The sequence below is a fragment of the Pieris rapae genome, chromosome 23 (genome assembly GCF_905147795.1).
Source record: "Pieris rapae chromosome 23, ilPieRapa1.1, whole genome shotgun sequence".
In the NCBI taxonomy this organism is placed as follows: domain Eukaryota; kingdom Metazoa; phylum Arthropoda; class Insecta; order Lepidoptera; family Pieridae; genus Pieris; species Pieris rapae.
In genome coordinates, this window is record NC_059531.1 from 1,429,136 (window position 1) to 1,455,375 (window position 26,240).

General features: G+C 31.3%; 5 protein-coding genes across 8 annotated transcripts; 3 read left to right on the forward strand and 2 right to left on the reverse strand.

The window, feature by feature from the left end:
* Positions 1 to 40: 40 nt before the first annotated feature.
* LOC111002308 (p53 and DNA damage-regulated protein 1) lies at positions 41 to 1,111 on the reverse strand. The gene has a single exon (XM_022272462.2). It carries the CDS (start codon positions 985 to 987, stop codon positions 595 to 597), a length of 393 nt encoding a protein of 130 aa, XP_022128154.1. The 5' UTR covers positions 988 to 1,111; the 3' UTR covers positions 41 to 594.
* Positions 1,112 to 2,497: 1,386 nt separating this feature from the next.
* Positions 2,498 to 12,813, forward strand: LOC111002305 (basic salivary proline-rich protein 2). Of its 3 annotated transcripts, XR_006750984.1 has the most exons (10): positions 2,498 to 2,745; positions 2,859 to 3,052; positions 3,324 to 3,446; positions 3,747 to 3,936; positions 4,711 to 4,818; positions 5,694 to 5,762; positions 7,069 to 7,194; positions 8,577 to 8,713; positions 12,423 to 12,511; positions 12,754 to 12,813. XR_006750984.1 is itself a non-coding variant. In XM_022272453.2 (9 exons), exons 1-9 carry the CDS (start codon positions 2,657 to 2,659, stop codon positions 10,844 to 10,846), a joined length of 1,047 nt encoding a protein of 348 aa, XP_022128145.1. In that variant the 5' UTR covers positions 2,498 to 2,656; the 3' UTR covers positions 10,847 to 10,986. The 3 variants fall into 3 exon arrangements, 2 of the variants coding, with proteins under 2 accessions (XP_022128145.1, XP_022128147.2); XM_022272453.2 differs by lacking the exons at positions 12,423 to 12,511; positions 12,754 to 12,813 and adding an exon at positions 10,836 to 10,986; XM_022272455.2 differs by lacking the exons at positions 12,423 to 12,511; positions 12,754 to 12,813 and adding an exon at positions 10,156 to 10,356.
* A 1,137-nt stretch (positions 12,814 to 13,950) lies between these two features.
* LOC111002303 lies at positions 13,951 to 16,107 on the forward strand. 2 transcript variants are annotated; one of them, XM_022272452.2, is made up of 4 exons: positions 13,951 to 14,263; positions 15,242 to 15,427; positions 15,503 to 15,588; positions 15,712 to 16,107. In XM_022272452.2, exons 1-4 carry the CDS (start codon positions 14,215 to 14,217, stop codon positions 16,090 to 16,092), a joined length of 702 nt encoding a protein of 233 aa, XP_022128144.2. In that variant the 5' UTR covers positions 13,951 to 14,214; the 3' UTR covers positions 16,093 to 16,107. The 2 variants fall into 2 exon arrangements, with proteins under 2 accessions (XP_022128144.2, XP_045489404.1); XM_045633448.1 differs by lacking the exon at positions 15,242 to 15,427.
* Positions 16,108 to 16,822: 715 nt separating this feature from the next.
* Positions 16,823 to 18,472, reverse strand: LOC111002302 (60S ribosomal protein L30). Its single transcript, XM_022272451.2, has 4 exons — positions 18,360 to 18,472; positions 18,220 to 18,270; positions 17,848 to 17,993; positions 16,823 to 17,014 (listed from the first exon to the last, which is right to left on the reverse strand). The coding sequence occupies exons 2-4, from the start codon at positions 18,238 to 18,240 to the stop codon at positions 16,840 to 16,842; spliced, it is 342 nt and encodes a 113-aa protein (XP_022128143.1). The 5' UTR covers positions 18,241 to 18,270; positions 18,360 to 18,472; the 3' UTR covers positions 16,823 to 16,839.
* A 1,539-nt stretch (positions 18,473 to 20,011) lies between these two features.
* Positions 20,012 to 26,046, forward strand: LOC111002301 (very-long-chain (3R)-3-hydroxyacyl-CoA dehydratase hpo-8). The gene is made up of 4 exons (XM_022272450.2): positions 20,012 to 20,228; positions 21,562 to 21,679; positions 22,255 to 22,484; positions 24,922 to 26,046. The coding sequence occupies exons 1-4, from the start codon at positions 20,137 to 20,139 to the stop codon at positions 25,172 to 25,174; spliced, it is 693 nt and encodes a 230-aa protein (XP_022128142.2). The 5' UTR covers positions 20,012 to 20,136; the 3' UTR covers positions 25,175 to 26,046.
* Positions 26,047 to 26,240: the final 194 nt, after the last annotated feature.

The window sequence follows — 26,240 nt, forward strand, 5'->3', positions numbered from 1 at the left end:
CTTTTTTATTTGAATTACCTTAGCCCAATAAAACACAAAATATTTATATCTTTTGTTTTATTTTAAATATACAAAACATTTTTATCAACAATTAGGCACTGTGGTATCGTGGAACGGGGTACCATGCATAATGCCATGAGAATTCTACATCTGTTCATTGATTATTTACCTTAATGAGCTAGTACTGAACCCACACTATCAGTCTGAGTCCTAAGATATAAATCTTGTTAATTGCAAAAGATAGCCTCCATTGTGTTCAACTTAAAATGCATGACCCCTATCCACCTGATGCCAACTGTGTCGCTTGTGTGTCAAAATCATTGAACTAGACAAATGAAAATATTTAGAGTTAAGTAGCAACTCTTAATCTAGCCATTAGTTATAACTTCTAAAGGCGATCTTAATATCTAGACTAACTCACAAAAGGTTGCAATGTGACAATCCCAGAAGCACAGTGTATATGTTTATCTTATAATTAATATCCACATTTAGATGAGTTTTCTTAGAAAACACAGCATTTTTTGAAACTGCCAGTGGCTTGGAGAGATGCTATAATCCATATAACCTAAACAAATAATCCAGACTAGAACATTCTTAATGAATTAATCCACTTCTAGACAAAGCTTCAGTCTCCTTGTTTGACATTGGAACTAACATTAGACCAGGAACCGGGGCTTGCATTTCCAAATCTCTTAAATTGTTAACTTTTACTTTTAGATTACTGCGTAATGTGTTAATATCTATATCAAGTTGTTTCTGATCTGCTTCTAGCAAAGCTTTTGTTGACTCCATGCTGTGTTTAACAAGCACAGAACCAACGGTCACCCAACATTTCTTTTGATTGGTTTTTGCCAGGTCCCTCAATGCTTCCCGGTTTTGATTTCTCCTTTTATCCAATAATACTATTTCATGTTTGTCACTTAAAATTTCATCAGCTAATTTTTCTACTGATACCAGATACTTTAAAGTTTTTGTTTGATCATCCATTTCATTTCCCTAAAGTCATAATATGTTTAACTATTCAACGAGGTGCACAGTTATTCCAATTCTTAATTCTGAAATGCAATATTGAAAATTCATAATTCAATATACAAGTATATATATACAATATATATTATATAAGTAAACACACCAGACTGTCACTGTCAAGTATGTTATACGATATGTTAGGCTAAATAACAAGATTTTATATCTATATATGTTTTTTGTTTTTGTATTAGTTTTTAGTTACAAATTGTAATATTCAATTCTGTTAATTATGGCTATAGAAACTTAAAGTAAACATTCATAATTTCATCCGCCAAACGCCTACCTCAAAAGTGTTAGAAAAAATAGTCCCTATGACTTAACTTACCTCTAAACAAGTCACCAACAAAAGTCAAGTTTATTATTTCGATCTCAAACAGTATACAATACTAGTATACTACTAATAGACAGGAAAAGATAATATTTAATAAGATAAAAGAATGCTACTCGTACCTGATGGTAGATTTGACTAATTATTCACTTTCTAATATAATATTGTAGAATCCAATCTGTATAAAACATGGTGTTTGTTTGGTGTTTACAGGCATGGTACGTCATAGGGGCTGGTGTGACACCATCACCATTTCTATAAAAGATTTTTAATGGGTTTTTGAAATTACGAACGTTTAAATTTCATTTATAAGACATTAACAACAGAATAAATTAACAATATGAGCAGTTTCTATAGTCAGTAGTAAAATCGAATTTGCTTTTTTAAACATTTGTTAAATAGCCTAGTAGATAATTTAATCACATATATTTCTTTAAACAGAAAAACATAGAGATTTGTTTTTCAAGTAATGTTAGCTGAGCCCTCAAATGAATTTAAAAATCTCTACATAGTGCAATAAAACACGAACACAAACAATAAAACAAATTTACTTAATGATACCTCACATATCTCACAATAGGAAGCGGCTGATAAAGGTTTACATATAGAATTATAGACACTAAAATCCAGAAGTTAATTCAGATCAGACCAGAGTCTGGTGATTCGAAAAAAATGCAACGACTTGCTTTAAAGGTGACACCTAGTGGCATTGTTCTTTTAGTGCATTAGGATAAATGATGAGAGTAAGTTTCTATTGTTAGTGTCTTTTTTTCTACAAATGAAAAGAATAAGACGAAATATTTTTTTTATATTTTTATCTTGTAACGCCAAAAAAGCATAACGGCGAAATAATTTGTAGTCGATCAAAAGTAATAAAAAAAGATTGCCAAAATAGACCTAATACTAACACTATTTTCGCTTTTAAGGCTGTTGAAAGCAATTAATGTAAAAATGACCATAAATTTTAAGTCATTAAAAACCATGATAAAATTGATATTCTATATTGTATATCATGTTACATAAAAGAAAATGAGTTTCGAGTTGCTGGCAGCACTGTCAGGCCGGTGACCGTCTTATGCCTATGGACTTGTTTCCGGCGAATAAATGATTAAAAAAAAAAGGTGACCGGCTTTAAATTTAATCTCCATTTTCAATAATATAGATTCGTCATTTGACTGTGTAGGCGCCATTTTGTCTTACACTTATAATATTATACGATAAGTTAGTATTTAATTAAATGTTAGTAATGAATTTTAGTTTGCAATAATTAGGGATATTCAATATACATCATACATAAGAATGGATGGGCCAAATCGTGGATTTCGTGGGGGACGCGGTGGCCCACCTGGAGGCCCGCGCGGTCGTGGCGGCTTTGACATGAGAGGCCGGTAAGTGTTTGAATGAAATTTGTGTATTTATGACGTTTTTTGTTACGATAGTCAAATATTATTTTAAGATTTATTTAGTGTGTCAACGCGCCATCTAACCTTTAATTTTGTAGTGGTGGGCCTGGTATGAGAGGCAGAGGTGGACCACCACGGGGCGGTGGAATGCCGCCACGTGGCGGTCCTCGTGGTGGATTCCGTGGAGCGCCCATGCGGGGCGGTGGAGATCGCGGTGGCCGTTTCCCTCCTGGGCCTCAAGGACCAGGCCCACACCCTGTTCCTACAATCGAAAGCAGAGGACCTCCACAAAGTAAGTACCTATAAATATTCTAAATTCTGGATTTATACTCTAATTTTACGTGTCGTTGTGTGGTTTATGTATGAGATGATATTTTTAGGTTATGTTCTACATTCATAGGATATAAAGTTAAATTTATGACTCCTTATTGTCACAATCCAATACTTATTTAAATATAGATAATTTTTGTCGTGTGATAGTCGTACTTAGTTTCGTTATATTATCCTAAGAGACGAAGCAACGCCTCTGACATTTTGCTTTGAAATCTTAATTTGAAAATCAGGAGGTGGATTTGGCAATAACCGAGGTGGCCCTGGGGGTATGAGAGGCCGTGGGGGCAGGGGCAGAGGTGACTTTGCACCTCGTGGAGACAGAGGATCTGGAAGGGGTGGTCCACACATGAGAGGTGAGTTTCAATGTAAATATACCATAATCTTTTGAACGAGTTTTATCTAAAGCATATTGAACAAGAATTACAATTTTTTATTTATATTTGGCTTAACAATCTTTAATATTGTTGTTAAATTCAGCTATAATGGGTTATAAAGTTGGTTTAGCTTTGTTTAGTGTCTCTTCTAACCTAAAACCTAAAAAAACTCTGCTTATATTAATAATATTCTTCTTAAAAGAAATAGTTAAATAAAACCAGGCTTTTAGGAAGTTTATTTTCTATATTTCTAAAATGAATTATTTAATCAATGGATAGGTAGAGGAGGTAGGGGTGGCCATGGGCATCCAGGAGGCCCTCCGGGTGGTCCCCCAGTGGGCCCTCCCATGCATGATCCACATGAACCCAGCGGGCCACGACCATTGCCTCAAGGAGCCCCAGCACCTGCGCCTTACAAACGAACAAGTGGACCACCACATGGAGGACTAGGAGCACCTAAACGCGGAAGGTGAGACTTGTATGCTTATACTGTATTATTACTTGTGCCATTAATGATTAATTTATACTTATTATTGGTACTTTTTACAAATTATGTATTATTGGTACCTTTATATGAGTGTTGGCCTGCAGGCTTCAGCGTTCGTATCTGATCGCTTAGGTCGCAGATTCAATCCCATGGCTGTGCACTATTGGACTTTCTATGTGCGCATTCAACATTCGCTCAAACATTGAAGCAAAAATCGTGAGGAAACCGGCATGCCTTAGACCCATTAGTCGACGGCGTCAGGCACAGAAGGCTGATCTCCTACTTGCATATTAGATTAAATTATCATGAAACAGACAGTGATCTGAAGCCCAGACATAAAATTGGTTGTAGCGCCACTGATTTATTTCATTTATATATATACTTTAAATTATATTAAAAACAGTGGCGGAGAGTTAATTTCCAGTTCTTCTCTTCTGTTCTCGCCCTTGATGTGAGAACTTGCAGTAAATGTAAAATAAGAAGCATTTAATGTATATTTCTTTTTTTTTAATGTTCATATGTGTAATTAGTTACCTAAATGAATAAATGACTTTGAATTATTTCTACGTAGCATGTAAAAAAATTGTGGTCTCAATTTAATGTAATTTAAAAACTGTTAGTGCTGTTATAGCTATCCACACATTGATTGGGTTAAAGGGCACATTATATAAATGTTGCTACATACAAACCTTCTTTAATGAAGGGCAACTCATTGATTCCAAGAAGTATTTATGCAATATAATGCTGTATATCTAGGTTTGATGGCCCCCGTGGTGGTGGTAATGGTGGTGGAAGACCCTCAGCGGGAGGTTACCAGCCCCCACAACACAATCCAGCCCCACAGCCCAATGGATATGAGCCAGTGTAAGTAAAAACATTTTTGTTAGTGAAAATACATTTATTAATAATATACAATTAATTGTTGGATTAATAATTTATTTGAATTACGGTGGATTTCATTTGTCAAAGTCCCTTGAATTGAAAGCATACTTAATTAATAAATTAATGTTGTTATGAGTTAAAATAAATGAAAATAAAAATAGCCTTTATTCAAGTACACGATAATTACAGTTAGTACATGTCTTTAAAGTTTTACACTAGTACTCGTCCTCCGATGGAGTGAAGGCCTCCTCCAGATTCTTCCACTTATCCCTATTTGTGGCAATAATTTTCCAGTTTCTTCCTGCTATCTCTTTTATTTCATCTTTCCAAGTTTTTGGTGGGCATACTCTCTTTCTTCCCACTGGGCCCTTCTAAGTAAGGGTCTTTTTGACCTGATTGATCACAAATGCGGATGATGTGGCCGGCCCATTTCCAATTTAGCCTTTTTGTATATGTTACTATGTCTTTTATTTTTGTACGTCTTCATATCACCTTGTTTTTTGAAATGAAAAATGTAGCCGGTTTGACTTTTTAAATTTGTTTATTTTTTTAATAAATTAAAAATATGTATCTATTTGCAAAAAATTCCTATAAAACATACATTGTTTATAAATTTCGGTAAAACAAATATGTATAATTAAACGTTAAACTTATAGTTCAGTTCCTAAGTCTTTACATCTGAAATCACTGTATTTTCTTAAAATCTCAATTGTGATAGGTTTATATGATGATCCATTTACACGATAGGAATGTGCCGTCTGATACATATATGACGTTAAATTTTTACTGATATATAATATATTAATAATATTTATTACATCTATGTATTCCTATATTAAAGAATTGTATGTCTTCAGTCATACAGGATACCAACCTTACGAACAGCCACCGGCTGACCCATATGCAGTACCTTCATACACCTCTAAGTAAGTTTTTAGATTAGTTCAAATTTACACCTATTTAATATCGAATTTATTATATATATATACAAACAACTCTATTTTATACACAAGTTAGTTATATTAGAATTATTTTTACATATTAGTGAAATATTACTTAATCCGGAAGTTTGAAATTTTCTTGCTCCTAACTTAATCGGTTTATCGCCCCTGAAACCCTCCGTATACTAAATTTCATAAAAATCCTTGGAGTCAATTCCGAGATTCCAATTATATATATATATACATATATTTAAGAATTGCTCGTTTAAAGATATAAGATTATATATAATACATCTATTTCGTCTAATTTAGAAAATAAAAACAATTTTACGAGTAAAATTTCTTCAATGGGAGCTAAAGTTTTAGGAGTCACCACCGGCCCACCATCATGGCCGAAATCTCCAAAAGTTTATTTCCCGAAGCGAAACTCTTTCATAAAATTTTGTACAATGCTGTATAAGACATCATGTATAATATGGCAAAATGTTCTTTTATTTGGGCTGAAATTACATTTTTGCAAATTGCATAAAGTTCTGGATAGTGTATGAGGTTGCAAATTTGTAAATGCATCAGAATAGATGTTTTCGAAGTTTGCAAGCAAGTTTCAAAACTTTTGTAATTATTCCGAGACCACCTTACTCGAAAAAATTAGCACGATTTAAAAAGAATTATAAATGAACATGTTCTGGTCAACGAAAAGGTTGCAATTTTATACAACCGCCCGGTATACTTTTCCGATATATGTGTTTCAGAAGAAGTTTGCAGAACTTTTGGAATGTTTTCATTCAGTTTGATAAATAAAAACATTAAAAAAATATTCCGTACACTTAGATTGGTTGCAAATTTAATACGTGATATGAAATATTATATCGAAAACTTCTACAAGTTTGCACAACTTTGGAATTTTTTCACGACCATACAGTAAAACTTAATTTAATTGCAATTTTAACAATGTTCCGGACCGCAGAAGAGGTTGAAAAATTTTATAGTTTGTTTTAATACTATTCCCTACTATAAGCTATCTATCTCTCACATACATTCTCCTCCCGTTTCCCTTGAATAGTTTACTACTATGTAATATAACAAAAACCTCAACGCTTGGCCGAGTCTGATAGTATATATATATATGTATATATAAATTGTTCCAATACAAAAAAAATATCATGATGAGACTGTTTGATAGGAATTGCCGTCTGATATATAGCTGCAGATATAAACAGTACTGATATTTGTAAATAAACAATTAAAATGGAAAACATTCGACCTGGCATTCATAATATATATCTCGCAGCTCATATCAAGGAAGCAGTTACTCATCTCCGGCTCCAGCACCAACTTCAACAGGATACAACTCTGGCTACGGTTCTAATTATGGCTACTCAACAGGCCAAGGCGGATATGAAAATGATAGTTACAGGTAATTATACTTTTTTTAAGAAATTACTAAAATTACCGGGTGTTTGTTAATATGTCTAAAATAAAACTAAGTCGTGTTAGGCCCAAACCCAATAAACTAGCTTAATCCATTTTTTGCAATCTGAGATAGACATCATAATACATATATTGATAAAAGTGTGCCAATTACCAATCGATGGAGTAAGTCATCTGTCGTTACAAGCTATCCATGGTAGGTCGGATCGGTGTATGTATGTACCTTTGTATGAAAATGACAGTTCAATTGTGCCAATATCCTATCTTAAGATTTTACTTACACCAGTTTTGAAAATAATTAAAAAGCTTTTTGATATGTTTTTAACATAGACATGTATATTTTAATATTATTTGCACGGTTTTATTTACTTTATTTGGTTTTTATTGATTATCAAATATAAGTGAGATTGCATTCTATCCGTCGAACTCTTAAATTAAGTTTAACTTAACACGATGTTATAAGACTGTTAGGCGGATCGAAATCTTGTAAATAATAATAATAATTACTTTAATGACACAGACACTTGTAGCATAGTGGCTGCAGCATTGTGCATTTAACAAATAAAATAACTAAATCAATATATATTTTAATGTTTTTTTACTCTTTATCATTATTTAATTACTTCTACTATATATTTCGTTAAAAACAATTTCCTTCGATATTTAAACTCCAAATTAGTATTAGAATTACTTGCTAAAAATTCATTGATTCGTGTTTTTTGTAATCGTTATAAAAAAAACCACCAAAATAATATTTATTTATTCACACTGTTTAATTGTACTGTTACGAAACACGACTTCTAAATATAAAAATTCTAGAATATACAACTTGAACATAGTTATCGATTTCCAACCTAGACCTAACTTTACGATGTTGAATTTAGGTGTCGGTGTAAAAAGTCACTCTCATCATTTTTGTCCATCGCGCCACATGTAGGAAAACTTCAATAAAATGCAATCGAATGATGGATTTTTTTATATTTCATATTCTTCATATTCATATGAAGTAATAAAATAATAATTTTCACATAATATGTTCTTGTCATGTCAAACACCCTTTAACACTCAATAACACACGCATGCGTACCCTTCCCCACTATCACACACAAATACACACACACTCACATACACAATCCCTAACAAACTTCCTTTTTGTTATGTATATGACTTGCTATGGAATGGAAGCCTGGTTATCCATATTACAGGTTCTTACCTAGTTTGGAAACCAGTCTCCCAATACTGTCACTATATTATGAATTATTATTGTTAATGTTTAAGGGAGAAAAAGAAATAAATAATTATTATTATTCTAAAGCCCTGTACAGATAACCACTGTTATTGTGTTCTACATAATTATAAATGATACAGTAATTCTGGTGGCGCCGGAGATGCGGGCTATGGAGCCAGCGAACCGGCCTACACTGCCCCAGAATATGACTCGTATGGCCAGCCCGTATACTCATACCAGCAACACCAACAACCCCAACAGTACAACGCTAACTATGGTAAGTTCTAGAATATACATATGACAACACCAATTATAGCCAAAATGTATTTAATATAAGGACTGAAACCGAATAAAAGTCCTATAAACTTTATTTATTGCTATTTCAAAATGATATTTAGAACAATATACTTGTTTGGAATACAATTGAAAAACCTAATTATTTCTAAGATAGTGTTGGTATTAAAAATATACAAGCAACAAATTAGGCAATTACAGAGATGATATTCTATTATTACTATTATTAGAGAAAATGAAAGGTCTATATAAATATATAACTGATTCATGCAGTGTAAAGACATTTGTAAGAACTGATTATAGGTATAGGGATTTTTAAGTAAATATGAAACAATATTCAATAGATGTATTAGTATTTTTTCTAAGTTAAAAGAAAAATTAAATAGCCTTATAAAAAAATTATATTTAAAAAAAAATCACAAATAGCGCACAGTTCGAAGTCTACTCTAACAAGATATACTATCTATAAATCTAATGAAGGCTATATTAAGAATTGGATAGGGTAATGTTAATTTCTAAGCATATTTCAATTTCATTAAGAATTAAACAATATTTTATTTAGATCACTTATCAAAGTAAAAGGGATAATTAAATGTGATTCTCTATAGATAGAATTTTTGCTAAAAAGGTTTTAAATGGCAACACCATTTAAGTTAACAGGATGAAAGACACACAAAATGAGCCACAATTAATAGATTAAAAATATTACTCTATGGTTTTTCATATTTTAATATGTACAATGGTTTTTCATATTTTAATATGTACAATACAAACTGGCCATCTATAAGAAAAATCAAAACCCATGTATATGAATGACATAAGTGAAATGAATTATTATACTAACGTCATGCACTATATATACACACAGTATATTTTTAAGGATAATTTCCAAGAACTGCTTCAAAACAAGTAAACATATATAATATTTATAAATTATTTAAGCTAGGCTAATTAAGACCTATTCACAATTCCTACGTCGTAGAACAAATTGACTAGGAAAAATTAAATATTTAGTTATATATTATAAAAAATATTATATATATATAAAAACTATTGTTTTTAAGGTAGATTTGAAATGATCTTGCAATATTATACATGATACTTTTTATTGCAGCTTAAATGATAGATTGGTAGGTATTGGACTTAAAAATACACCTTAATACAATAGATATATAATATAGTATAGGTTTTTTACATAATAATCATACAATCAGTCTTTGCGACTGGATAGTAGTAGTAGAGCGACTCTCAGCGGAGCCTGCCTATTCTATTTAAACTCATTTTCTGTTGGGTTGTCCTGGAATACATATAATATAGTATATATACATAATTTATAGTAACTAAGATACAAATAGGACATTAAAAAGGTCCAATATAGGTAAACAAAAGAGTATATGAGAAATAGTGTTGATAATATTGTTTTAGCTGTCAAATGAAGAGGTTTTACACTATGCCAGTGTTCCGCAAACTTTTTGGAGGTACAACACACTATAAATCTGTCTTAAGTAATCAAATAATATCATCATGAACTTTAAATGGCAGAAAAGTATTTTATGCGAAATGTGAGGTGGTCTATATCTGGAGTATTTTTAGAAGGGCTTTTTAATATTTAAAGAAAAACACTTTTTATGGATTAAAGTTATGTATTATTGTATTTAAACTTATAATTATTTAAACATAATTTTAAATTTAACCGACGTTTAAAATAAATACAGATAATACAACATTTTCTACAGCTGTGATACTTTTTGACATTTAACACTTTTGGTCTTCAGTCACCGTGACCACGCACGCTGTAAAGCACGCGAAACGTCGGTTAAATTTAAAATTATGTTTAAATAATTATAAGTTTACAATAATACATAACAATCCGTAAAAAAGTGTTTTTCTTTAAATCTGTAATAGTTATGTTAATAAAAAACAATACTAGGGCTTTTTGTATCTTTGTCGATTGTCTTGAGGTCATTAAAGTGGTCACATAATATATCAGAATATGCAAGTGGATCAAAATTAGATTAGTTTATCAAAACCCGCTGCCCACCAACGAAAGACCACTGTATACTTTGCGGAACACTGATCTATCTATGTGATTGTTTGCATTACAGGCAGTTGGTGATTAAAGAAACTTAAACTCACAGATTATTGGATAAAAACAAGAATGGATGTAATTGTATTGTGAAATAGTACATAATGTATTTTATAAAGTGGTAAAATTACCATTTCTAGAAATTAAGAAAATAAAATAATGTGAATGTATTGTGTAATTTCATTTTTGGCCATAAGATATTGGTAAAATAAATTGGGCTAAAGTTTCATTTCAGAATAGTTTTTTTTAATGGCCGTAAAAGGTTTTTTAAAATATGTGACCTGCATTATTGTAGCAAAGCTACTGGGAATTGTTTATATAGACAGGTAATGAACATTTTAATTCAATAATTAATATAAGTAAGGCACGTCATTTCATATAATAGCACTTATTAGCAATGTTGCCATGAATAAAAATGTTATTCAAATATTATGCCATAGACAAAAAATTAAATAGGAAATAGAAATTACAGATATAAATCACTAGATACATTACATGGGCTCAATAGGATATAAGTGATATAATGAAAAATATGGCTTAAGAATATGAAAGTGATTTAGGACACATTTAGTTTGTAAGTATTATACAGGCAAGACGCATATAAAATAGGTACAAAATTTAATAAAGCGTCCTATAATGCCATGTAAGATATTACTAGCAAGTAAGAGTGAAATAAATAATAGAAATATGTAAATGACAAGATGAGAAGGCTATATTTATTCCAAAGTTTAATAGTAAACTCAAAATAACTTTATTTATATAGGTAGTACTCACTTATGTACGTAAACTGAATAGATGTTAAATTGATTCTAAATTTACTACCAGTTAGCAAGCCAAGGGCATTAGAGCAGGCAAAATTCTCTCCGCCACTCTTAATCGCCGAGTAAGAATCCTACAAATTATTTGAACTGGAGTAAATCAAAGTGTTAGGAAATAAGTTAAGCACGATTGTGTTTTAAGTATTTGGTTTAGATACTGGTAATAATTCTGATGTGTGTGCAGTGCTTTTTTATTATTTTTTTTATATATAAACAAACAAGTTCAGAAAATACCGAAAAACCATTAAGGCGTGGTTGTACTGTGGGATACAAATTTTAAATTCGTTATAAACTTAGAATTACAATCAATACGAAACGAATACATCAGAGAAAGAAATGTTTTGAATACCTTCATAATATTACATCCATCTTCATGGAGTCAAGAAATCGTATATCAGGTTAGCTAAAAAATATCTTTTAGCAATTTTCTAGTTTATTTTAAGATGCGACAATCAAGAGAACAGTAAATGAGTACATTTTATTTATCTTTCCGTTTATCTTAAATCATGTAGACTAATTGTATAAACACATACAATCATAAACTTAAAACAGCTATTAATAAAACATATGACCTAACTTAAAATATGAATGTGTCAAAATTCAGTAAAATCATACTAATCGATTATCGTATAATATATGTATATAATTTAATAATTATATGTAAAACTCGGTAGTATTTCCAGTTTGACACACTTAACAGTGTATACATATTAGATTCGTACATCAGAATTATTGACCGAGTATTTTTAATTTAACTGCAGGTGATATAACATTTAAATATTTTTCAGAATATGGCTAACTAAGATGACGAAAAGTGATGAGAATTGCTTTGAGACACACACACTGACACTGTCTACACGAAGAGTGTTTTACTCACGTAAGTATTTAAAAAAAGTAACAATTTTTTAAATTGACAGACAACAGTGGTGTTATCACCAAGTTAATTTCTTCTCATTTGGTTTCAAACGCCACCTCAGAAAAGGCGAACACTTAAGCCAACACTGACCACCGTTTAAATATGTACATATAACAAATGTTTTGTTTTCTGGGCTCAAACCAAAACGTATTTATAAAATGTAAAGTTTTATGGCTCTTTGTAACTGTTTTAATTTTTTTCAGGTAATGTGCTTCGCAGATGTGCAGATGAGATTACAAAATTAATAAATGATATAATGAATCTATCTTTTTTTTATTTTCCATGTTAGAATTATTAAGGGATTTGATGGCTTAGATTTATAAACAATATTAATTCGTGTTTTTTTAACGTCATGTTTTATACTATTTACATATTATTGTAGTCAGATTTTTATCTGTTTTTGAGGCAACCTCAAATACAGATTAATATATTAATAATTAGCAGTAGCTAATATGCTTTTTTTATGTTGTCAGCCTACGTCATTATAGTCGACAGGATTTAGAAAATGAAAAGTTATATACATTTTTGTTTCAAGCTTTACTACAATTCTATAATATTATAACCTCTTGTCAGCAAAAGTAACCTAAGCTATTAGCATTTTTGAAGTGAAACTTTAGGCACATGAAGGTAAAGTTTTTACGGATGAAATTTAATAATAGCAAGGATGGACTAAAACTGAAAAAACATAATAATACTTAATTTTTTTTAAAAATTAAAAATTAATAACTTTATTTTCTCCTATTTGTTTAAAGTCACGTAAATAATTGTATAATATTTAAAAATATAATATCCATAATTAGATATTAATTTAAATATATTTAATATTTACTTGCGGGTGGCGTTGATCACCTGGCCGCACTTCCCAATATTGTATATCAAATTAAAGCTATTATGGGTGCCTGGTTTAATCTGGCCGCAAATAAGATTACCTGCTGTTAAAGATGATAAATATTTAAGGTAGAGTGAAAGAGAGTTAACGCATAACATCATTTGTCAGACGAGAATAGCGAATGCCGCCTGTGATGTTTCTCTCAACGGATTTAAAATAATATAAATAATTGCTTAGAATACCAATTTGATACTTATAAATACATGTCTTAAGGTCCATTCAACCAAACTTAAATTTATACACGAGTAACTATACCAGGAATAATCTATTCCATGATTTTAATCTTGAGTACTGTATCCATAGTCGTACCTCCACGTAATCGATAGTATATTTGCGCTAGGAATAACAATACGCGAATAGCAGAGAGAATGGTGAACGAAAATAAAACTCTGCAATTAAATGTTGTTCCACAACGGGATAGTGTAAGACCATACATCATGTCAACTCGATTTTGCCGTATTATAGTGTAGGCAGCTAAATTTATTTGTTGTTTGTTTGAGGCACTAACTTATCGAGTTTAGTCGTGTGGTTTTGTCTTTCGTAGTGAAAATGAGTGAGGATAAGCGTAAACGGAGTCCTAATTGGCTGTCGTGTGAAAAAGAACTTCTGTTGAGCCTAGTGGAATTTCATTTGAATATTATAGAAAATAAAAAAAACTGATGGAGTGACTATAAAATCAAAATTAGCTCAGTGGCAAATTATTGCAGACCAGTACAATAGTCGAACAAGCCACTGCCTTCGCACAGCTGAAAATCTAAAAGCTCAGTGGGAGAGTATGAAAAAGGTAGCTAGAAAAGATGCAGCAAATAATGGGAGACAAACAGGTTAGTATCATGGTACTACTATTAATATAATAGGTACCTATTATCCAAAAATATGTGTAAAATAGTAGGTAACTTATATGCTAAATGCAATGGTTTCGCTAAGGTTTTCACACGTGCCCGCAACCTTTGTAGAATACAGATATTTATGTAAAAAATTAAATCACATTTCACGACGCGTTTTACGCCCGCGGTGTGTGCAATTGTTTGCGTGTCCCGCTGCCCCGGCGATCATCTTGTACTTGCGGGCGCGGTTGCGGTTGCAGCCGCGGATGCTTGCTCCCGCTTGCTTTACGATCTGTTTACGATCGCACGTTACCGATAAGGACATTCGAAGTTAATTAAAGAACTTTTCTTCATCCTTTTTTAACTCATTAATAAGAAGAACAAATCATCCATAACGGTCTCGTTCCGCAATCAGTGAATGCACCCATAATCTTTTAGCCCTTTTTTTAAGTTCTTCTGTGAAGTAAGTATAACGCAACAGCTCGTTTCTGGCGTGTGTACATGGCTGTTTGGATTTCAACTTTTTTATTATAATTTTATGGCCTGGTAACGAGACCTTTAAGCCATGTCTTATTTTCGGTCACTAATTCACATGTTATTATAACGTTCCACTTGTTTTCATAAATCTTTCCCACGGTATTTTAAACATATTTATATAATGCACTATAACACTTTTTATTCTTGAGCAAATCACACAACTGGCGGGAGATTGGATTTTAACTAACTGATCGTTTAACCTCCAAGTTTGCAAGCGATAATTGCAACCGCGACGGCTGCATAACCGACAAAACTCCGGTATTGTGAGTTTTAAAAATAATGTATCATTGTTAATCTGCTACTGGAAACACCACATGACAAGTATTTATGAAAATAAAGTTTCCCAATAGATATTTCATCAGCTGGTTAAATCACTATTCTCTCTCTCAAATTGATAGATCTGATGTTAGCTTTACGAATTTTTTATTTTCATTTCAGGTGGTGGATCCCCTAAAAAGATAGATCCCTTTCTTCAGCGGATCTTACGCCTAATATCCACCAGTGCTGTTGTCTTATGTAACCCTAATGCTTGTGATACAATTAATCCTGCCGTGCAAGATGAAACTGCAATACCTTCTGTAAAGACCGAGGATTTCCCAGAACCACCCCCAACAGAATATAAAGGCTAGCATAAACTCTTTTGCAGTAATTAATGCACTGACATACCGTCAGGTCTTTAATTATAATTTATTTTTGCAGATATCTTACCGCCTCTAAGTGTGGTGATTTTAGATGATAGAAGTAAAATAGGCGTACAACCTAATAATAAAGAATTTGTGGCAAAGGTAATTGATATCTACATAAACTATTTTAATAAAATAAAGTTTACTTTTAAAATATTTGTTAAAAATTATTACGAACATCAATATTATTTAAACTATTTATTAATTTTAACATTTTTGTATTAGGATTTCGGAGATTACACACCGCAATTGTTGAGGACACCGGTGTCAGAGGAACTCAAAATTGATGATGCAGACGATAAAAATACTCCTGACAATATAGCAAAGCAGAAACTAAATCGCAAGACCTGGATTTCTAGGAGGAGGCCAATTCATACAAAGACGTCTTTAGAACTGTTGCATAAAAAGAGAATAGAAGCTATAGAATTACAAAATAAACTTGCAGTGGAGGAAATGGAAAGAACAAAGGTTTTACATGACCTTGATACTCAAATTAAAAAACAAATACTTAGGCAAGAAAAAATTAAAGACAATTTGTTATTGATCAAGCGAAGAAGATTATTTAGCTTGCAGAAAAAGTACAAGATGAATTCTCAAAATAAATAATTTAAAATATTTACAATTTTCATTTCTATAAGCAAAATTAGATTCTGTAATAATAATAAAAGCCCTTTATTCGATTCTGTAAGTAAATGTAAGTGAATATCACTTACGTTTACTTACAGAATCGAATAACTCTCGACAAAGTTCAAACTTCATTTTCTTGAAGTTGAAGCAGGTTCATAAGTGCAATTCTACCTTAGAAATACAGACAGTTACTTTCGCATTTATTATAGACGTGAGAATATGTAGCGCTGTACAGTAGAAATATGTTGTGATTGACTATCATATGTACCAAAAAAAATATTTATTTACAATAAACTTTGAAAATAATCGGCAATAAGAGCATCATGAGTTCCAATTAATTTGCTATATTTGTTTTAAATATTGTAGAATTGTTTGATGATTTGCTTTTTTTTAAGAGTACCGAGAGCTTTTACGCCGGCTTTTTCTCTCGGCCTACACCCTGTCTTCTTTGGCGATGAGTAGGTATGCCAACAGGCTCGAATGTAATGACGTGGAATATGATGCCATTTCATTATTCAAGGAACAGCCCAAAGCTGCGAAACAGTGGTATAGTAACAATTCCAGAATAGGCCCACTATTTTAAAATTTATCTACTCAAGATTAATTCTAAGATTAAAATTTAGTCTCATATGGCCCAATCGATCCTTAGCCTTCCTGCATTTAACAGGATAACACTACTATGTTAACAAGGAGTGAAATAAAAAAGAGCTTATGTTATCTTATTTATTAAACAGTCGCTTCAGGCAATGTTGTAATGATGTCCGAGTCTCCAGGGTCGGTGATGGCTAGTGTGCATACTCTGTAGTATTTACCACAAGCTGTGCCTAATTCAATGTTGTTTCCACTGTAGTGGTGGACTCCGGTCTTGGCTAGCAGAGCATAGTATTCTACCTCTGATTTCCTAAAAAAAAAGTATGATCAGTACAAATGTAAATGTAGCTCACTTAATCTCAGTGTGACACAGCATCTAAAAGTTAACTGTATGTTAACCAAATAAATATTTTTGCTTCAAACAAATATTTGTTTATTGATTATTGCTCAGGCAAGCAATACAGATAATCAACAAACTTTATATTGACCTATATGTTTGTACACTGGCTGAGTTCACAAGAGCTGCTTGCTATATTGTTAGTTAGATTTAGGTGTATAAGTTTAGTTTTTTAATGTTTTTATGTAGGAAAATGGGTGTGGGAATTATTTTCGAGTTCTATCGAATTAGTAACTGTTAAGATAGAAAAATGTAGTGGAATAAATAAATATTAAAAGTATTTGTCAGCAGTCAAACATTTATAATTTTAAATTAGTATTTAAAACAAATTCTGTTACTTAATACATTACTTGAAATGAAATTTATTTGTTTTACTCATGTGACAAGCATGTTTTTGTTTTGAATAAGAATAAATTTCTTTACAACTATTACTATTGGTAATAGTTGTAAAGTATATAGTTTGTGTTTGTATAGATGTAAAGAAATTTACATCTATACAAACACAAACTACATATCTCCATAATTAAGTTCAACTCACCAGTTACAAAAGCACATGGACCTTAGACTACTCCATAGGGTTCCCAATAATAATTCATTAAAATAAAGATCCAATATCAGAGAGTTACCTCTTAGATACAGTATCTTTTATGAAAATTAAATGGGAAACCATACTTCTTAGTCAAAAGACTCCATATGCTTTCCGTTTTCTAAATTAATTCGGGAACTCTACTTCTCAGTAGTCTCACCTTAGAGGAGGAGCGTTCTTGGCGATGATGACCAACTTAGCCTTTCCTTGGCGAAGAGTCTTTAATGTTTGTTTGTACCCCAAGCAGTATTTGCCTGATTTCATAACCAGGGCTAACCTGGAGTTGATAGACTCGATGGTCTTTTTCTGAAAAAAACAAGTAAACATCAGCAATAGCCAATAAGGTGGCAATATAAGCTAACCTCAAATAACTATGTTTGCTACAAACTCAACCTCTCCAATTATTGAATTAGCGAGCCTATCGAGTATCATTTAATTTAGGGCCGACTTTGTGGAGATTATTTATGTTAAATATAAATAATCATGCCAAGAGCCCATTACAGTGAATCCCGATACACGTGTTAATACGTACTTGTTTCTTAGCGGCAACCATTTTGATAGCGTAGGTGTCACGCGATTATTACTGCAAAGTAGAAAAGAAAGAGAGTTAAATATTATTTAGCACATCAGAAAAACAAATTCTTGCAAAGATATTTTCAAATTATAACCTACCCCGTGCAGCACGAAACTTGAAAAGAAATATGGAAGCCGATGTTACCAGCTATTACTTTACAAGAAATATTACAAACTCATCTGTGAAATTTATCGTCACCTTTTGAGCTTCAGTGTAATCTGTAGGCACAGTGTTGCAATTTCCAAACAATACCAAATAATGGACGTGTAATTGAAACAAAATATTGAAAGGCTTTAAAATAAAATTTTACATATTAAAATAATTACCTTTAATACTATTTCTGACCTTCTAACAAAAATTTTCCTTTTTTGGATATCCTTAAATTACTAGCACCAAAAATCTTAGCCTCCAAAAAGCTTTGTGTGCTCAACAAGGCGAAACGGTACTTCACTCTGGGCCACCGCTTGCAACTATATAATTTAGAACCCTGTTTACCCCCTGTTCTAAAAAAATAAAACTTCGATACGGTACCTACTCCATAAAACATTTTTCTAGCTGGCTGGATAAAGCCTCGCTTATTGCTTATTATATACTATATCAGGACCAGGATAACGTACCGCGCAATTTGTAGGACAATATGTCTGTTAAATTACATGAATATTAACTAAGTAAAAAAAAAATCAGCTGGTGAGTAATCATTTATGATGACCTCGTTATCGATACATGTCGGAAAGAGGGGACTCTTTGATCAAACCATAGATTTTGTAGGACAAATATTTTTTCGAATAATTTAGATAATTATCTTGAGATTTAACAAAAAAAAAATCAGTTAGTAATAAATATTTGAGAATCATCAAATCAACATATTTTATCCTTGCTACCTCTGTTAGCTACCACAATCGAGAGTTTCGTATAGGAAATTATTGGGCGTCTCATCAAAATAAAGCTACTCACGGAAAATTTGCTTGATAGTAATCAAGTGCAAAAATGGGCGATGGATCCTGGACTATAATTTTTTTTTTAATTTGCGCAACAAAATTAGGACAAATACATGTCAACATTAACTTACACTTACACAATAAGATATTTATCATAAAATTGAAATCTAAACGACCTTCTAGACGATTTGATAATTTGTAGGCTTAATCCTATGCTTGGAATAGTAGATCCACTGTCTTTGCTGCCCACTTCCTAGAACTAGGAACAGTGCTAACTAGGTTAAAGTGGTTCTTTTCAACGTCTTTGTTTACTTCTAAACTGACACTGAACTTAATTAAAAAATAAAATAAATAAACGAAGAGCTGGCAGCTACCTCGCACAAAGAATTAGTCTAGCTATTCAAAGAGGGAACGCTGCTAGTATCTTCGGAACCTTGCCTAAAGGGACTTCTTTTAATAATATTTTTTAATAATTAAATTTTAAGGTTAGTTATTAGATATATTTTTAGTTTGTAATTGTATATTAATATAATTAAATGTATTTTTTATATATAATAACATACAAACTAATTATTTATATAATTATATTATAATTTTTAGAAGTATAAATGATGTTATGTTGTGTATATAATATATATAATTGGCGTTAATTAAAAAATTAAGTTAAAAGTAGTTGTAGGTAATGAATGTTTAGGTATTTGAAGGAAAATACGTTATACAACTTATACAATAATTTATACATACGAGTCGATTTTGCTGGTCACTCAACCAAAGTGCGATGAGTGATGACGTAAGCCACTATAGACATACCTAAACCGTTGTGTAAACTGTAAAGCGTAAACCTCAGGTGCGAACTGCTGTTGTGCGTGAATTTAAAAACTATAAATGTTCAATATATTTTAAAATTTAACTGAAATAAATAGTTTTATAAATAAAAATGACAAAAACAGTGAAGAAATCAAACTACACTGAACCTTCTGCATTCGGTAAATTTTATTTAATAGCATATAACGGAATCCAAAGTTTAGGGTAAGTAAAACTAATTTATAACCAATAACATTTTTTAATGATTTGTATCATTTTATTCGGATGTAAAGCTTATTTTGTTATGCTATATTTCTTTAAATAATATTTATTATCCTATAAATGAATGTTTTATATTTTAAAAAAAATAAGTTACGAAAATTAGTTGTTTTTATTAATAACAACTTATACAATTTGACCAGTCATTTTTATTAGCTGTATACAAATATGTACACATTTATTAATGATAATATAAATACAGGAATTACTAACCCAAGCATTTGTGAGTAAAGTGTTTTTTAATGGATTTTTCCATTGATTTAAATTTTAGTATTGTTAGATAATTTAGTAAACATTTGAATGAAATTAAATAAAAACGGACTATTGATAAAACAGTTTATAAGTTACATTTGACTAATTAAGTAAACATTATTTACAAACTAATTTACATAAAATTTCAATAGTCATCCTATTCTTGGGAATTAGCATATTACTAATCAAGTAAATTTTTCTTCAGGATTGTAATATGTATGAAAATATTTATGAAATTATCTATTGTATGTTTTTGATATAATTTTTGATATTATAATATTGAAAACAACAGTGTAAACTATGTAAAGTTAGCATGAAGTGATTTTGTTATTTGCAAAGAAACATTACATATTTTTATGCATAGTTTATTAGTAAGCTATGAAGTGCATAGTATTTTCATAACTTTTTGGGAGTTTGATGTTAAGTTTAGATTTTATGCTAGGATACCATAGATTTTGTCAATGACCTCTGAAACTGATTTACTCAAGGCCAATTCTTTAACTTCATTAGTAAAAAAAGTTGTTAAAGCAAGTTTGATTATTTAAAATCCTCACATAATTAACATTCACTTCATAAGATTTTAAAATTATTTTATGAAATTTAAATGCTGATGCAATACAATGAGTATAAATTCAAATTATTATCTACTTTGAGACATACACATTTTTTAAGTCTGTTTCTGGTAACACTTGATGCAATCAATTTAAAAACATGCCTTGCAAAATATTTTATTAATATAGTATAATGAATATATTAAATTATCATATAATTTAATTATCTATAATGGATGGAAAATTTACAATAATTCTGATTGAAGAAATAAAATTACTTTGGTTTGATAAATAATGAAACCAATAGCTAATATGTTACAATGATAGGTACATTAAGATATGAATACATTTTCTTCTATGTAGTTAGGGCGGAGGAAACATCTTTTAAAAGGTGGGCTCAGAAGGCCTACATTTTGATTAATAATAGATGGAAAAATGTTCCAGTCTGTAGGTTAATTAAAGCAATACATTTTCAGATGGTCATATTTATTATGGCAGACAATTGTTCACTTTTTAAATCGTGGGTCATTAGATACATTCTGGAATGAAATAAAATGGACAGTATATATATTTCAAAATGCAGCAGTTTTAGAGGTATGTATAATTATGATAGTTTTGCCAGCAATAATTGATTGTAACATTTCCATTAGCAATATTAATGGCTAACATTTTCGTATCGGTATTAACTGTTAAAAAAATTATGTAATATAACAACACGAATAATACGTAAAATAGTTATAAATGAAATTAATATGGCATTCTAAATTTAAAAATGTTATCTTGTCCTATTTTGAATTAACTTGAACCTGTTACAAACCAGTTAAATCAATTTTGAAAAAAAAATTTGACCTTGATTTTTGTTGTTTCTTTTATGTTGAAGGATGAGAAAATGTATACAATTAATAATAAATACACTATTTACAAGCAAATCTGTTTGTAGATCTATTTTTACCATGGGCATAGGACAACATTGCTGTGTCTTTTATTAAAATTTTCCACAAGGTTTAAGCTTAATATTCGAATAAAAATTGTTACTAGCCGGTAATAAAACATAAAACCCCGTTTAATAATATCGTTGATAAGTAATGTTTTTATTCGAATATTCTTAGTTTAAATTACGTCAATATATCGCTTGACGTATTACGAGAATAGACAAATCTTTTTTTTAGATACTCCACGCAGCAATAGGACTGGTACCATCAGGTGTATTTATTGTTCTTATGCAAGTATTCTCGAGGGTGTTCTTAGTATGTGGATCGCTATTGGTCGCCCATGGGCCGACTGTTAGTCCTGGACTTCCGTTATGTATCGTCGCCTGGGCGGTCACAGAGATAATACGTTATGCGTATTATGCGCTGAATATTCTGAAGTGTGTACCAGAGCCTTTGAAGTTCTTACGGTAAGCGTGACATTTTACTTAGTAATAAATTATATTATGTAGGGGCTTATTTAAGAGTATGAAAAATTACGTGTCATTGATTGTTATTATAATTCATAATTTCGAGAACCCGCCAAATTGTTTTTCTATGCAAGATGGCCGACCAGATTTTTTGTCAATGTAAGATGGCCGACCAGTTCTTTTTCTATGCAAGATGGCCGACCAGTTTTTATGATGCCTAGTGTTTATGGATAATTAGTACGCGATTTTACGTGTATTATAATATTCTTATAGTTAGCCTACTATCTACTTAAAGTTTAGCGGGGGTTGAGGAACCCAAATGTTCCCCAAGAATTCAGATAACAAAGATCTTCCTAATAAATGCTGTCCCCGACTCGACAATATAGGTTCGGAGTGTGAGTTCACAGTAGCGATTAATAATATAAATAAATAAATAAATATTTTACGACATTATCGTATTGGCTTAGTACTGTGAGGCTAATATATGTATTTATGTAAATAAATATTTTTTACTAACAAACGGACTGGGCTTCAATACCAGGTTCGCAATGCCTTTTATAAATTGGTACGCCTTGTACGAGTGAATGTTAAATGTGCCTGTAGAATGTCCATTGGTGCACAGCTGCGGATCGAACCGTCTCAGGGATGACAGACGGACCCTTAAGCCAACTTAAACTTAAGGTGAACAGTCGAATACTTCAGTTAAATGTGCAATTATGATATGTGAATGAAGACATGAACCAACCGGAAAGGCAATTAGACTAAAAGATTAATAATTTAAACGGTTACAAATGTATCGTGTGAGTAATTTGTGAACAATGGGTATTTTAAAGTGAAACTCACGAAAAAAAATCATAAAATATTTATGTTAATTTCCGAGATAAGATTCCGGGAGTTTCAATAGGATTTTTTGCAATGTTCGTACATATTAAATTAAGTGTTATGGAATTAACCGAATAATACAAGTAAATATTGTTAAAGTCACGTGATACGAAACGGTCACAGACTCGTTAACTCTTGGAGTTTAATTTGTTCATATAATATTTTTGATCGACATATGTTTTCTGTAATTTCAGAATGATTATTTATTTACAAATTTGCATATGTACTAAGCTAATACGATTATGTAGAAAAATATCTTATATCTTTAAACGAGCAATTCTTGTATATATATATAATTGAAATCTCGGGATCGGCTCCATCAATTTTCATGAAATTTAGTATACGGGTGGTTTCGGGGGCGAAATCGATTTAGCTAGGAATCATTTCTAGAAAATGTCATTTTATTTGTGTTTTATCAACTTAAACATAGAATTAAAAAAAAATCCAAAATCTCTCCAAGCGGCTTGATCCTTTGGCGTTGCGTAGAGATGTGGGGTCTCTCTGCATCTTCTACCGCATTTACCATGGAGAGTGTTCAGAGGAGTTGTTCGGATTAATACCTGCAGCTGAGTTTCATCATCGGACGTCGAGGCAGAATACGAAATTCCACCCGTATCACCTCGACGTCCGCCGTTCCACAACTGCGCGTTTTTCCAGGCAGTTTTTGCCGCGCACCACCACTCTGTGGAACCAGCTGCCAACTGAAGTATTTCCGAACCAATTCGACTTAGGGTCCTTCAAGAAAAGAGCGTACCAATTCTTAAAAGGCCGGCAACGCACTCGCGAGCCCTCTGGCATTGAGGGTGTCCATGGGCGGCGGTATCACTTAACATCAGGTGAGCCTCCTGCCCGTTTGCCCCCTGTTCTATAAAAAAAAAAGAATTGCTCGTTTAAAGATGTCAGTCAAATATAAACTTAAATATGAATATAATTATATTTATTTGACAATTATATTCATATTTCATAATTTTATTAGTATGTAATTCGTACTTATATATAATTTCCAAAAACACAATTTATAAAAAAATAAAAATACAGAGCAAAGCTCGGCCATCCAGGTACTATAATATTAAATACACAATATCGCTATTGCGATCTCACTCTGCCAAAATGTAAAGATGTCGATGGTGGAGACAAAGGGGGTAGACCGAAATAAAAAGGCGGCGTAAAAAACTCTCGGTACTCTTTTAATAAAGCAAATCATCAAACAATACTACAATATTTAAAACAAATATAGCAAATTAATTAGAAGTAGCCTGGCCAGCACTAGTCCCAGGCTCTTTTATGAACTAAATAATCGCTAAGTTTAGTATTTTAGTTAGTTTAGTAGTTTAATAAGTAAGCCTTTTTAAACGTATATTAATAAATAAAGCTTTTTATTTTAATTTGACGAATAATAAAATGATCCTTATCCTTGGGATTGATTTTCACCAGTTCAAACACATTTGGGTACATTAAAGTATATTACGGAATAAACACTTTTTTTTTATATCCACACATAGGCTGACGACACACTTGACGAAATCCATAGTGTTTTAATAAAATCTTTTTCCAGGTACTCAACATTCCTGTTACTCTATCCCGTAGGAATAACAGGCGAGCTTTTGTGCCTGTATTATACCCTAGATGATGTCATAGAACATAATCTTTTCACAATATCAATGCCGAACTCGTGGAATTTCATATTTAATTATTATTATTTCCTTGTCTTCTATATGTTCTTGTATATTCCTCTGTTCCCTGTGCTGTTTGGTCATATGTTGAAGCAGAGGAAGAAAATGTTGTTCGACGAGAAGAAATCTAAATAAATATAAAATGCACTTATTTAAAGATTTTAGGTTTATTTTAAAAGGCAATTACAATGTATTAAAGTATGTTTAGTAAATTTTACTCATGGCATTACTTTAATGAAATCGCATTATAATATCTTCTGAAAACCATCGAATCAAGACGATATTTCAATTTGAATTCAGCTTGACTTACTCTGTGGCCGATTTTGGACAGATGTTCAAATGAAACCCGTTTGAAGTGTCAACTGCTCGAGTAAAACAAGGCTGAAGTAATACTTGAATTTAACAAGACACGAATAATATAAAAACGATCTTAATTCTATGCAATAAGGTTTTATTTCTAATAAGTTATAGGAATAGTTCAATAATAATTTGTGTAGTAACTGCGGATTGAAATGAGTCTTGACTCGATTAATAAACATATTTTTGTCTATGCTAAGTTTGACGTACCATTTTTGACAGACTGTAAAATATAGAGAGTAGAGACATACAGATAAGTCATGGTAAAGAATCTATGACATTGTTCTTGTCTTTGAATGTTTAAGTTATTTATTTTAATTAAATTTTTTTTGTTGCTCAAAAGTAATTATATTTTAATATATGAAATGGTAGAATTGTTTTATTTTTTATTGGTCTTTAAATGAATTATCATATTGATAAGTGGGTTATGGGTTCTGGCCTCATATTATGGACTTATAGCGACGTAAGATTTAGAGTAAGTCTAAGACTGGGTGTGACGTATGTCAAAAATGGATTATGACAGATGGGAGTCATTCGTGCGTTCTCCTTTCTAAATGTGTTAATACGTAGGCAGAAATGTCACTGTCCTTAGAGGCCTTATTATAACAGTATGTTTGTCTTTTTTTAAAAATAAAATGTTAAAAGAGAAACTGTTTTTTGTTTGAGTTGCGGATTTTTTTTTGCCCGCTCTACGCCCTTGACTTGCGAACTGGTAATTAATGTAAATCTATAATTAATTTAACTTCTTTTCTGACGTTCATACGTGTATCTGTTTATATATATGAATAAAATTATTTGGTCTTTGACTATGTTATTTACAAATCCACAACGCCATCTATTTCTT

What these genes read in the sequence shown, in the direction of transcription:
- LOC111002308 (XM_022272462.2), bottom strand. Translation starts at nt 987, where the DNA reads ATGGATGATCAAACAAAAACTTTAAAGTATCTGGTATCAGTAGAAAAA.
- LOC111002305 (XM_022272453.2), top strand. Translation starts at nt 2,657, where the DNA reads ATGGATGGGCCAAATCGTGGATTTCGTGGGGGACGCGGTGGCCCACCT. An exon ending in GGCTTTGACATGAGAGGCCG is followed by an intron (nt 2,746 to 2,858) that starts GTAAGTGTTTGA and finishes TTAATTTTGTAG; the next exon opens with TGGTGGGCCTGGTATGAGAG. An exon ending in AAGCAGAGGACCTCCACAAA is followed by an intron (nt 3,053 to 3,323) that starts GTAAGTACCTAT and finishes TTTGAAAATCAG; the next exon opens with GAGGTGGATTTGGCAATAAC.
- LOC111002303 (XM_022272452.2), top strand. Translation starts at nt 14,215, where the DNA reads ATGAAAAAGGTAGCTAGAAAAGATGCAGCAAATAATGGGAGACAAACA. An exon ending in AAATAATGGGAGACAAACAG is followed by an intron (nt 14,264 to 15,241) that starts GTTAGTATCATG and finishes TTTTCATTTCAG; the next exon opens with GTGGTGGATCCCCTAAAAAG. An exon ending in ATAAAGAATTTGTGGCAAAG is followed by an intron (nt 15,589 to 15,711) that starts GTAATTGATATC and finishes TTTTTGTATTAG; the next exon opens with GATTTCGGAGATTACACACC.
- LOC111002302 (XM_022272451.2), bottom strand. Translation starts at nt 18,240, where the DNA reads ATGGTTGCCGCTAAGAAACAA. An exon ending in TGGTTGCCGCTAAGAAACAA is followed by an intron (nt 17,994 to 18,219) that starts GTACGTATTAAC and finishes TGTTTTTTTCAG; the next exon opens with AAAAAGACCATCGAGTCTAT. An exon ending in AAGAACGCTCCTCCTCTAAG is followed by an intron (nt 17,015 to 17,847) that starts GTGAGACTACTG and finishes CTTTTTTTTTAG; the next exon opens with GAAATCAGAGGTAGAATACT.
- LOC111002301 (XM_022272450.2), top strand. Translation starts at nt 20,137, where the DNA reads ATGACAAAAACAGTGAAGAAATCAAACTACACTGAACCTTCTGCATTC. An exon ending in AACGGAATCCAAAGTTTAGG is followed by an intron (nt 20,229 to 21,561) that starts GTAAGTAAAACT and finishes ATACATTTTCAG; the next exon opens with ATGGTCATATTTATTATGGC. An exon ending in AAAATGCAGCAGTTTTAGAG is followed by an intron (nt 21,680 to 22,254) that starts GTATGTATAATT and finishes TCTTTTTTTTAG; the next exon opens with ATACTCCACGCAGCAATAGG.